Source organism: Aethalodelphis obliquidens, unplaced genomic scaffold, assembly GCF_003676395.1.
Source record: "Aethalodelphis obliquidens isolate GAN/ISIS:26980383/991018 unplaced genomic scaffold, ASM367639v1 scaffold69, whole genome shotgun sequence".
Classification (NCBI taxonomy): Eukaryota; Metazoa; Chordata; class Mammalia; order Artiodactyla; family Delphinidae; genus Aethalodelphis; species Aethalodelphis obliquidens.
The window spans coordinates 4,878,985-4,891,485 of NW_020838013.1; the positions used below are offsets into that span (position 1 = coordinate 4,878,985).

The 12,501-nt window shown below is 56.5% G+C and overlaps 1 protein-coding gene and 1 long non-coding RNA gene across 3 annotated transcripts in view; one reads left to right on the plus strand and one right to left on the minus strand.

Moving 5' to 3' along the window:
- Window positions 1–5,959, minus strand: part of UNC93B1 (unc-93B1 regulator of TLR signaling) — a 10,505-nt gene extending 4,546 nt beyond the window's left edge. The window contains exons 1-8 of one of the 2 annotated variants that reach the window (XM_027090866.1): window positions 5,812–5,959; window positions 5,500–5,641; window positions 4,764–4,956; window positions 2,289–2,450; window positions 1,953–2,085; window positions 1,511–1,604; window positions 831–955; window positions 137–319 (exon numbers count right to left, since the gene is read on the minus strand). In XM_027090866.1, the coding sequence (XP_026946667.1) occupies window positions 137–319; window positions 831–955; window positions 1,511–1,604; window positions 1,953–2,085; window positions 2,289–2,450; window positions 4,764–4,956; window positions 5,500–5,641; window positions 5,812–5,907 (1,128 nt within the window). In that variant the 5' untranslated portion in view covers window positions 5,908–5,959. The remainder of the gene's footprint in view (window positions 1–136; window positions 320–830; window positions 956–1,510; window positions 1,605–1,952; window positions 2,086–2,288; window positions 2,451–4,763; window positions 4,957–5,499; window positions 5,642–5,811) is intronic. The other variant, XM_027090867.1, reaches the window with a different exon arrangement.
- LOC113611606 (uncharacterized) lies at window positions 5,298–11,505 on the plus strand. The gene is made up of 3 exons (XR_003429519.1): window positions 5,298–5,352; window positions 9,806–10,724; window positions 11,039–11,505. It is a non-coding gene; the product is annotated as an uncharacterized LOC113611606 (long non-coding RNA).
- Window positions 11,506–12,501: the final 996 nt, after the last annotated feature.

The window sequence follows — 12,501 nt, forward strand, 5'->3', positions numbered from 1 at the left end:
CGCGAATGCAGAGAGCCCACTGTACTTGTACATACTTATACATATATATTCAAAACTTATTCGTTGTTATTCTGTGATTCAAATTTAACGGACGTCGTGTAATTTTATCTGGCAACGCTCTTCAGGCTGCTCTTACCAGGGCGAGACCAGTGCAGGCAAAGAGCACCTCGAAGCCGCTGTAGATAAAGAAGGGCACGAGGTGGCGCAGGCGGAAGTCGCGCACGTGCTTGAAGGGCAGCTGGAAAATGTTGCCCCAGCCCACGCTGCGCAGGTCTATCTCCTCCGTGGGCCGGTACGCCGCGCCGCAAAGGCCCAGCACCTGCAGGCAAGAAGGTGCGGGAGGGGGGCGGGCAGCCGGGCATCCTGGCCCCGCCCCCGGGACCCAGCCCCGCCCCCAGGCAAATCAACAAATGAGCCTCCGAGCCCTGCCTCCAGCCCGAAGACACGACCTAGTCACGCCCCCAACGCCTTAGCTCTGCCTCCTGGTCCCACCCCCAGGTTGGAGCCATACCTTCTGACCCTCGGCCCTAGATCCAGCCGGTGTCACAGCCAATCCTCTAGGACCCTGTCTTCAGCTCGACCCCGGACCAGGCCTGGACCCCCTCTTACTGGCCTCTGGGATTCCAATTCCTCTCTCAGTCCGCAGGCACCAGCCACACCTCCGAGCCCCCAGCCCAGCTCCTCGGCTCAGGGCCCCTCCCCAGGACTCAGCCCTAACTCTGGACTCAGAACAAGCCTCCGGCCCGCCCTCCGCGCGCCCAGCCCGCATTCCTCTCTCCCCGCCACGGTCCCCAGATCTGACCCCGTCACACCCCCAACCCGGGCCGCACCAGCAGCATGGCCAGGAAGGCCACCGCCATGAGCACGCTCTCCACCACGATGAGGTTTCGGCTCCGCGGTAGCGTCCGCAGAACCGTCTTGTTGAAGCCGGTGAGGATGCCCTGGCTGTTTGTGCCTGAGAAAGGGGAGGGTGGGGGGCATCGTGAGGCAGGGAGCAGGGCACACTGTCAGCTGGGCCACAAAGAAACGCAGCAAAGCAGGCAGGTGAGGGGAGGGTTAGAGGGGGTGGGCAAGGACCCTGCCGGCAAAGGCAGGGTTCCTTTGGGAAGCACTTTGGAGGTGAGGGCCACTGGGGCTGAAAGCACCTCCCCTCCCTCCTGCCCTATTGCCCTGAGGCTGCCGTGGGAGCCAGTCCACCTCCCACCTCCATACATTTGCCCTGCATTGAGGGTATACTTGGCCCTGAGAGACCCCACAGGCAGCCTCAGCCCAGATGGCACCTCCTCCAGGCAGCCTTCCCTGATGCACCCCACCACCACCCCAGGCTGGATCAGATGTCCTAACGACAAGGCCCTGTGCCTCGGTCATCAGAGCTGTAGGACACCAGGCTCTCAGCCCTGAGCCCTGTGAGCGAGGGCATCCTTTCTGCCCTTGAGGGCCCAGTGTCTGCTGGGTGACTCAGTGGGGGAGGTGAGCAGACCTTAGGGACCCCACCCCCATGAGCACTAACCGCAGTTCTGCACTTTGTATAGCGTGTGGTTCAGGTCATACAAGTAATGGTTCAGGAAGTAGATCATGGGCAGCTGGGCACAGGCAAAGCTCAGCTGTGGGCAGGAGGGCAGCCTGGGTCAGGCTTGGGGCATGGAACCGGGCAAGGAGCACAGGCACAATCTGGGAGCGGGTCTGGGCACAGCCTTGGGGGAACAGGAGCCCTCCCACCTCTCGGGAGGCAGCCTGGTAGGGGGGGGATGCCCAGTGCAGGAAGACTTCCTCCTGGTCAGCGCTGTAGACAGGGAGGGAATGAGGTCTCTGTCACCAGAGGTAAGCAAACAGGAGTTGGCTCAAGAAAGGGCAGTGGGATTAGAGGGCTGAAAAGACTGTGGGATGGGCTCCAATATGTGATTCTGGGCCTGGAATACCCCACCCCCAGTGTCCCCACACACGGCACTCACGTGGAAGAAGCTGTAGAAGATGGCCTGGAAGACCAGGAGGTAGGGTGCGTGGGAGCCCCGAGGCGGGCGCTGCTGGGGGCCCTGTTCATCCTGCTCTTTGTAGTGGGAGTACTCGTAGTATTTCTGGGCCATCCTGGACCACAAAGGAGAGAAGGCTGTCCCCAGCCCAACCTCTGCACCCAGGCTTATGGACTGGCCAGCCAATGTCTCACGAACAGGAAAACTGAGGCCCAGAGGGCGGATGGGGCTAGTCCAAGGTCCCCAAGACGAGGTGGGCAACACAGGAGAGGCTCTGCCAGGTCTCCAGTCTCCCACCCTGCTGCCCACCAGGCTCACCTGGTGATGTAGTTGCCCATGGAGGCCCAAAGAGGCACAATGGCCATGCCCAGCGCCACGGCTGAGGGCACAAGCGTGTAGTAGCGCTCCCAGTAGTTGGTGGAGACAAAGAGGGCGTAGATGCCCACAGCCAGGAACATCATCCACTTGGTGCCAAAAAACCTGCGAGCAGTAGGATGAGGATGCTGCCACCACGCGCACATCCAGACCGCTGCAGCCCGAAAGCAGCGTGGCCACAACGCCAGGCCCCAGCTCCTGAGGCTGTATGAGGTGGGGAGGGACCCCTGGCCTTGGAGTCGAGGGTCCTAAGATAAGTCTCAGAGACATGGACTTGCTGGTGGCCTCAGGGGAGCCACTCTAACCAGACACCTGTAATGTGGGCTCTGCCCCAACCTCGAGCCTCTCACGGCCACTGCAGGGATAGAGGAGATAAAGCGGGGAGAGGGTGTCATGAGTCAGTGGCCCTTGGGCACATGCAACCCTCGTTTGTGTCCTGGGCTGACTTGCCAGCCCCCCTTCTCCACCCACGTGCAGTGACGACAGGACCCAGGTGAACAGCTGAGGGACTTGTCCCAAGCTGGGACTGAGGACCAGGGAGAGGAACCCTGGCGCCCCTTCCCCTCTGCACTTTGCCCTTTCAGTCCACTGTGGTCAGTCGGGAAGTTTCTTGTAGAACAACGGCCTCACTGGCTCTGGGAGAATGTTGCACCGTGTTAGAGGCAGGTTGACGAGTGACAGGATAAGGGCCCATTCAGGGCACTGGAGGCTGATCAGGCTAGACACAAGCATTGCGGTCTTTGGGTTGGTTTTGTTTTCGGGTCTGTTTGTTTGAATATTTGTGCTCATTATTTCCTTTCTTTGTCTGAGTTTCCAGGAAGCTCAAAGCTCAATGGCTCTGGTTTTCTGATACAATTACTTTCTCTTCTATTGCAGGGTCCTGGTTCTTTAACTCTCCCTATCCTGCCATATAATAAATTGACAGGCAGCCTCCTCTGATCTATTTGGGGAAGGGCACCCAAACTGCACCGTAAATTTTGAAACAGCAAAAAGTAAAAATACTAGCACTCATTGCTGGTGAGGCTGTGGTTTTAAAAAGAACACATACAGCCAGAGGTCATGCAGATGGTACAGCCCTTTGGAAAGTCAGCCTGGTAGTTTGGGTTGGGGGGCAAGCATGGGGTTTGGAGTCACTGCCTGGGTTCAGACCTTCAATCTGCCAGTTGCTGCCTGTGGGGATGGGTTCAACCTCTTGGTCTCCCCGCGTCTAAGATCAGAGCGTCCACCTTGGATTGTAGGGAATGCGATACGCTTATAAAACGCCCAGCACATAGGAAACGAAATGAGTTTGCCATTAATAATACTGCTAGGTTTCAAGAGCCAGAAAGCCTTTTATATGCTTCTGACCTAGTAAGGGCGGTTCTGAGAGTTTATTCTAGGAGGCGTTCTTTCTTTCCTTCTTCCTTCCTTCCTCCCTCCCTCCCTTTCTCTCTCTCTCTTTAATTTTAAGATGAGGAAACAGCCAGAAGCAGAAAGGGAACATGCAAAAAAGAAGAGGGAGCCGCAATGTCCAGCCCTGAGCCACAGTTCAGTGCCCCCACGTCTGCAGAAGATGCTAACATCACGGAAGTCCCCACTGTGAAGCAGGCCAAGAGGTGTGCAGTGAAAAGAAAGCAAAAGTGACACTGCACGTGCACACATGCACGCCCATACACGCACTCCAGTTGACCAGGACAGAAACGTTATCTATGCATGCCACTGGGAAAACAAAGTCAGCTGATTGCCTGGAGGGCTTGGGAGGGGTTTTCTTTTTTCTGATTTCAATTACGATTCTAATGATGTTTGTGCGATTGTGATAAAAGAGTGTGAGGGGGTTGTTATTGTTTCGGAAAGACAGGGGAACTCATCTAATGTGTCCACTGATCTCTGGGTCCCATCTGAGCACAGATCTACTGCCTGGCGGTAGGATACTTGTGGAGGGCGTTTTTGTACTGCACCAGATGCCACTAAGGCTCCGGTATGGAGGAGACCCCCTGGGGCGCCTGCCCAGCCACACCCTTTTCAGTGAGAAATGTCCCTCAACACTGCCACAGCTGGTTGGGCTCGTGGTGCATTCCTGGGCTTTGCTGGCTGATCAGATTCTCTCCAGAAACTCCACAGCCCTGATCTCAAAAGGTCACTGTAGCTCTAGGCCACAAAGGAGGGCATGAAGATGATGCCACATGGGGTACGGGCAATCTGAGGGAAGGAGCCTGAGTGAATTTCTGTTGCTTGAAACCCAAGGTGCCTTGGTTGCAAAGCTCTTGTTTCTTCCCCAAACCTGGGTTTCACCCCTTCTCTCTCACCCCTCCAGGTAGGTAAGTTCTCTCCCCACCCCACCCCCAAGAACACCAGGACAGCTGGAGACTCCATGTCCACCAGCCCTCGCACCCCTTCAAGATCAGGGAGGCAGCCCTCATAGAGACAGCAGTGTCACACCTGATGAGCACAGGTGTGTAGAGCAGGGCCACGATGGGGGTCACGTTGATGCCCATCAGCATCTTGCTGTCGATGTCAGGCAGCCCCATGTTGCCGTATTTCACCTCCCGGTAGGTCTCATCGTAGTGCAGGATCAGCTGCATCTGCAGAAGGCCTGGGTACAGGGAGCAGGCATGGAGGGGGCGACCTGGCTCTGGGGGCAACCAAGCAGAGGCTGGAACGCAAGCCTGGCACCAAAGGGATCCCCGACTCCAATGCCTATGAGGACAGAGGGGAAGCCCAGGCTGGGCCAAGAGTCCTACCTGCCAGTGGCCACGACAGCGACTTGAATCCAGACCCCCGCCCCGCCCCCGCCCCCCCTCTCCGCCAGCCACTTGGACCTCAGCACCCCTGATTCCGAAGGCAGCAGACCTGCCCAGGGCGCCCAGGGCCCGCCCACACACTCACGAAGCCTGTGGCTGGGCCCCGGGGACACTGCACCGTCCCCCCATGTGCGGAGGCCGCAGCTGCAGCTGTGAGGGCGCAGAAGAAGTGAAAGAGGAAGGGAGCCGACTGGCCCCAAGGTTTCTCTTTCCCTGAGAAACCTCAGGTCTGGGGAGGGGCGCGCGGGGGGAAGGGGAAAGACTTGGGTCCCAGCGCAGAACCCGCCAGGCCGTGCCACCTCGTCTGGCCCGGGGCGGAACGGCGTGGCCAGAGGCCCATCCCGCCAACCCGCGGGGCGCAGCGGGCCGCCTACCCAGGTAGACGCCGTAGGTGAGCATGCCGCCCGCGCTGGCCGCCAGCACGTTCTTGAGCACGCCGAGCCGCTTGCGGCGGTAGTAGCGGCGCTCCTCCTCCTGCTCGTTGTAGTTGGGGTACGCGCCCACCAGCTCGTCCAGCTGCGGGGCACGACGGCGCTCGAACCCGGCCACTGCACCCCCGGAGCCCCGCGTCCACCCCCGGCCGCCCCCGGCACCCCCCCTGGCCCTGGGGCCGCATCCCGCTCCCGCGGGGGAGACCCTGGCCCTTCCGGTCCCCGCGCCGCCACGCCTTCCCCGTCCCCGCTCACCGGGGCCTCGGGCCCGTCTGGGACCCCGAGTTGGTCCTCATCGCCCTGCGCACCCACGGCCCCCGCCACCGGATAGAGCGGCGGCTCCGCCTCCATGGCTGGACCAGCCGGAGGACTAGTCCGGCAGCAGCCCCCTACTTCCTCCGGGCGCCGGGACCTGCCTCGCCCCGCCCCGGGGCCCACCTCCTCCACGAGGGGAGGGCCTGGCGCCGCTGGGGGCGTGCCCAGCGCGTGTGTGTGTGCGTGTGTGTGTGTGTGTGTGTGTGTGTGTGTGTGTGTGTGTAGGGGAGCGCCCGTGCGTCCATCGCGGCCTCAGGAATGCGACGTGCGAGTTGGAATCCCAGCTCTGCCACGTCCCGGTATTGTAACTTTGGGGATTAACTCCACTTCTCTGTGCCTCATTTCCTCACCTGTAAATCAGGGATACTCAGCACGACTTCCAAGGGCTCTTTCGGGATTACTGAGTTAATGCAAAGCCTTAGGAAAGTGCCAGGCCCATAATAACTCCCCTCAGCCTTACCCCTACCACTGTCATCCCTACCCCACCTCCAGCCCTACCCCTACCACTGTCATCCCTACCCCACCTCCAGCCCTACCCCTACCACTGTCATCCCTGACCCATTTGGTGTGTTTGCAGGTCAGCAAAGAGCCCTCATAGCGGGGGCGGGGGTGGGGGGGTGGGAGGGTGGGGGGGGGGGAGAGGGCTCCCACCACAGGACTTGGCAGCCCGTGCCCACCTCCCGCTCACCCTGAGCTTCCTTTGGGCACCTGTAAGTGGGAGCTCTGGCAGGGCCCCTGGGAGGCTGAGATTGTGGGGGCTGCCGGACTGCAGGGGGGCGACACACACACACACACACACACCACCCTGCAGCAGGGACCAGAGCCTCCTGCCCCTGCCTGACTGGGCCCTGGGTCTGGGGCTGCAGTGAGAGCCCATGAAATTTCTGCTTTGCTCTAGCTGACACTCCACAGCTCTGGGTGTCAGCCTGGTTAGAAGTACTCTGGGAAGCTTTTAAAAATATTGGTTTCAGGATAGTCTCCTCAACAAATGGTGTCGGGAAAACTGGATAAGCACATGCCCAGAATGAAATGGGACGTCTGTCGCACAGTATGCACAGAAATTAACTTGAAATGGATCAAAGACACATAAGACCCCATAACCTAAAACTCCTAGAAGAAAACACAGTAGCTCCCCAACATGGGTCTTGGTAATGTTTTCTCGGACACGACATCAAAAGCATGAAAAACAAAAGAAAAAACAAGTGGGACTACATCAAACTTAAAATTTCTACACTGCAAAAGAAATAATTAAAATAAAAAGGCAACCTATGGAATGTGGGAGAATATTTACAAACTATGCATCTAATAAGGGGTTAATATCCAAAATACATAAAGGAATTCATACAACTCAATAACAACAACAACAAAAACCGATTTAAAATTGTGTAGAGGGGGCTTCCCTGGTGGCGCAGTGGTTAAGAATCCACCTGCCAATGCAGGGGACACAGGTTCGAGCCCTGGTCCGGGAAGATCCCACATGCCGCGGAGCAACTAAGCCCACACGCCACAACTACTGAAACCTGTGTGCCACAACTACTGAGCCCGCGTGCTGCAACTACTGAGCCCACGCGCCTAGAGCCCGTGCTCTGCAACACGAGAAGCCACTGCAATGAGAAGCCCGCATGCAGCAACCAAGACCCAATGCAGCCGAAAATTAATTAATTAGTTTTTTAAAGTTACCCAGTTCCCCTCCTTCCCCCCTACTCTGAACAATGCACAAGCTGTTCCTTCCGGTTGGAGAGCCCCTTACCCCGCTCCTTCCAGGAGGGGTCCTTCCCGGGCAGGTAAATGGATGACAAATATCCCCCCAGAAGGGCTGCTGGGAAGGTGGAGAGCTGGCCGTGTGGAGGGTACGAATTTACAGAGGCTCCTGGCTGCAAGGTGGTGGAACTTTCTCCAGACCGTGCCCAGGTGCAGATGTGAGAAAAGCAGACAGGCGGAGTCAGGCAGGCAGGACCTGGCAGTGGGAGACAGGGAAGGAGCAAGAGAGAGGGCGGGGCCCAAGGTGGTCCAGAGGCAAGGAGGAGGCGGGAGAGCAGGGATGCGGTGGGCACTGGGGGGGCTGTGGTCAGAGAGTGGACGCAGGGCTCATTACCTTGGGAGATGACAAAGTCCAGGGTATGGCCATGGCACGGGGTGGGGAAGGATGATGAGGTCCAGGAGGTCATGGGGCTTGGGGCACACGCAGGCAGTGGACTTTGCCGCCCCCAGGAGGATGCAGTCCTGTAGAACTGAGCGGGCGGGCAGGAGACCAGGCCGGAGGGGAAGGTAGCTGTCCGAGGTGGCCGGTGTGACCGCAGAGGGTGGGTGAGGAGGATACCAGGGAGGAGCCCTGGCCCCTCCTAAGAGGGCACCCTCCTGAAACCGTATCAGAAAGGGGGCCCCTGGGCCTGGGTGGAGACTGGCATCTGTGGTCTAGAAATGACCTCCCTGTCTGCCACCTTCTGCACCTGCGGCAGTTATGGAACGAAATCCCTCAGCCAAGTGCACCTGGCTCCTCCAGCTCCTTGGACGGAGAACGGAGAACCTGGGACGAGCCAGGGAGGAAGGGTGGGGGAAGGGCCCTCTTGCCATGCAGCGGGGTCCCCAGGGTGCCCGGTCTTGTCTGGGCGTTAGTGTGGGAAGCCCCGTCACCTCATCTTCCCTCACTCCAATATTTCCTCCCTTGCAAAACAGGAGTAGGTGAAAAAGGCTTCTGCACACTGAAAACAGGATGGAGGGGGCCAGCCTAGGGGCCAGGAGGAAGAGAAGCATCTTAGAGGCCAGAGGAGACCTTTAGGGGCAAGAGAGGGGAGTGTGACACCTGTCAATGAAAAAATAATCAATAAACAATCTGTAATGGGAATGGAAAAGAGTTTTATTTGAGCCAAACTGAGGACTAGAGCCCAGAAGACAGCCTCTCAGATAACTCCGAGGAACTGCTCTGGAGAAGCGTGGTTTTCAGCACAGTTTTATGTCTTGTCAGAACAAAGAACATCAAAGAAGTCAGGGAGACATTCCTTCATGGTTTCAAAAAAACAGATCAGCACGTACACAGAGAGTCAGTATGGCCTTGGCACTTGAGAAAGAAGTCTTATTATCAAAGGAGCACCAGCATTGGCGTCCCAGGAAGGGACGCATTTCATCTTTATTTTTCCCTTTTGTTTTGTTTTGGGTTTTTTTTGCGGTACGCGGGCTTCCCACTGCCGCGGCCCCTCCCGTCGCGGAGCACAGGCTCCGGACGCGCAGGCTCAGCGGCCACGGCTCACGGGCCCAGCCGCTCTGCGGCATGTGGGATCCTCCCGGACCGGGGCACGAACCCGCGCCCCCCGCATCGGCAGGCGGACCCACAACAACTGCGCCACCAGGGAAGCCCTCATCTTTATTTTAACATGGACATTCTTTGCTTCTGGTCAGTGTGCCCTTTTCTTTAATGGTTAAAGCAGATGTACAGTGTATGCTCGGAAGGCCACAAACAGACTGTTCCAGTTAGCATCAAGTTCAAGTTAACTCACGGATAAGCCAGCATGACTTCCCCAGACATCAATACGTGAGCATTTCTTTATTGCACCCAAGGAAAGAGAGGGGCAGTGTCCCAGACCCAATGGCTCTTAGAGAGAGGACAGGGAAGATTTTTAGTTGTCCCTATGTTGGAAAGAGGGCAAGCCCACAAAAGTCCTATAAAGGGACAAAGGGAAGATGGCGTGACCTCTGAAGGGGTCAGGAAGCTCCAAGATGCAGCCACCTGAAGCTCTCTCCGCCCGAGAGCCCCCCGTCCAGCATTTTGAGGTTTTCAGGTGGCCCAGTATTTACCCAGAGCGGGTGTGTGTCGTCGAAGAAAGGGTAAAGTCCTCCTGGGTGGGCTTGTGTGCTCATGGGGAAGGGGGGCAAGGCTTACTGAACAGCAGATGCCTTGGGCAGACCCAGAACTCACAGGCTGTTTATCTCCCACCAGGAGGGACCCCCAAGACAAAATCAAGTGGAGTGTGTTTTATGAACCAGCCAGAAAGCAAAGAGAAGGTAGGAGGGGAGCAGAGACACTGCTCCAGGAAGTGGGTGGTCTGCCTATACCAGTGGATCCCCCTGGCCTCCCCTGTGCTGAGCCCCACTGACAGCTACTTCTTTTTTCTTTCTTTTTTTTTTTTTGTGGCCGCTGCTACAGCATGTGGGATCTTAGTTCCCTGACCAGGGAACAAACTCGCGCCTCCTGCAGTGGAAGCTCGGAGTCAACCACTGGACGGCCAGGGAAGTCTCTGGCAGCTACTTCTTAGGTGTTGGCTTTCTGCAATATTGTTTGCTTTCTGTGGGGTCTTGGTCCATGCCTAAAACAGAGGTTACTGTACCATTTAGGGCCCTAAAATGATTTAATTAAGTCCTTGGAGTCCTTGTTACATGTGGACTCCTTCTGTGATGTTGGTAACTTTTAATTTTGAATTGCATTATTAAAATCAACTCATTTTAGAACATTTGTGGCGGGGGCGGGGGTGGGGTCCTGGTAGCTTGTTTCCACACCTGCCATTACGGCACCCAGTGGTTAATGACACTGTCCTAATCTTATTAAAAGCGAAAAAGAAATATATTTACATCTAAATTTTAAATATCGATTAATTTTCAAAAACACTGACATGAAGAATGCAAATTCAAATGGTCCAAGCTGAGTGAGGAGTAATTTCAGTCTTGTTAGCTTTTGACAGTGACCCTGGATGAATTTGAGAAGCAGGTGGTTTCAGGCTCTGGGCTCCTAGAATCCGCTGACGCTCAGGAACTCTGTCAATTACCAAGAAAAGTATCTCCGGATCAGTCCAGACTGGGGTTCGGATGTGACTGGCAAACTGCTCCTGGAGAGACAAATTCTCGTGCAACCAGGCTCCCTGGTTAGGCTCGGCCAGTGGGAGGTTCTGGGTTTGGGAGGAGGTGAGAGCCAGGGCATAACTAGGGCGGGGATGGGGGAGCACGTGGACAGTGGCTTGACTCCTCCAGGGTCCCAGTGTCCACAGAGCAGTCCTACCATGGTCTAGCTTTCCCTGACTGACCTTGACCCTCTGGGGTCTGGTGACACCACTTCCTGCCTTTGACCTTTCCAGGCTCCCTCACCAACCCAATTCCCTGTACTAAATCTTCCCTACTCAAAAGACCTAGGTTGGTTTCTGTTCACTAAACCCTGACTTATAAATCCCCTTGTTTCCAGAAAGAATTTTTGCATGGCTTAAGAAGCTGCTGTCAGGGAGCCTTGAGACTTCCTATGAGGCTGTCCTAGAGGGGACCCAGATAGACACAGCCCATGTGACCTGCAGGGCAGAGAACAGAGCAAGGTCAGCGGCCCCTCCCACCCCATCCAGACCTCAAGCACTCCCTGTCACATCTACCCTCACTGTTGTCTAATGGTTTTCTCTATACTAGGTTCTATTTTTGTTCTCACTATAAAAATAATAGATGCTCCTTGTAGAAAAACAAACAGGAGAGATACATATTGCTCCCGGTTCGAACACCCTGAGACAGCTCCGGGGGTCTTGTGAAGTGTCACCCTGTCTTGTATCCAAAGTAGCACACAGGGTCCACTGCTGATTCATCTAACTCCACTTCCCTGGCATTGAGGCAAATCTTTACCATTTGTGTTTTTTATAAATGTATTTAGTTTATTTTTTTTTGGCTGCATTGGGTCTTCGTTGCTGCACGCGGGCTTTCTCTAGTTGCAGCGAGCGGGGGCTACCCTTTGTTGCGGTGCGTGGGCTTCTCATTGTGGTGGCTTCTCTTGTTGTGGAGCACAGGCTCTAGGCACATGGGCTCAGTAGTTGTGCTCGCAGGCTCTAGAGTGCAGGCTCAGTAGCTGTGGCTCACGGGCTTAGTTGCTCCACGGCATGTGGGATCTTCCCGGACCAGGGCTCGAACCTGTGTCGCCTGCATTGGCAGGCGGATTCTTAACCACTGCGCCACCAGGGAAGCCCTAATCTTTACCATTTTTTAAACTAAAAACCATGGGGTTGATGATTGTCACAAGCTGTCGGGAGGTCCCCGAGCTGGGATGTGCCAAAGACCCTGCCCAGCTCCTGGCACAGCAAGTGTCCAGGAGAGATGCTGCTTTCGGCTGAGACTCCTGGGAGTGGGGGTAACCACCCCCCAGCTCCTAAGCAAGAGTTCGGGGCACCCTGGAGACTTGGGGCTGGCTGGGTTAGAATCCCCACCTGTCCCTCTCCTGTGTGGCCCCAGCCCGGCCACTGTCCCTCTCTGAGCCTGTTGTTTCATCTGTAAAGCTCAGATCATAACATCTGAGAATTTGTGTCAAGTGCTTGGCGCAGGGCGTAGCACACAGTAGGTGCTTAGTAAAGCTTTGCTAAGTGAGCATGTGGATGAGTGCTGACTGTGTCCAGGCACTGCACCCCAGTGGCCTCTGACTGCACCCCAGGGTCACACTGGCCTCTGTGGGTGGCTGCTGGGGGGAGCCAGGTGGTCCTGCCTTCAAGGCTGGGAGGGGGAAGGAAGCGGGGGCAGGGCCCCAGGACAAGGCCTGGGGTGGCCACTCCCTTAGGAAGGTGGGGAAAGGTACAGAAAAGCCTTCGCACCTGTTGAGCACCTACTGTATACCAGGTGCATTCCAGATGTGCTCTGATTTCGCCCTCACTGCAGCCCTGTGAGGCAGGTCGAATCAATCCC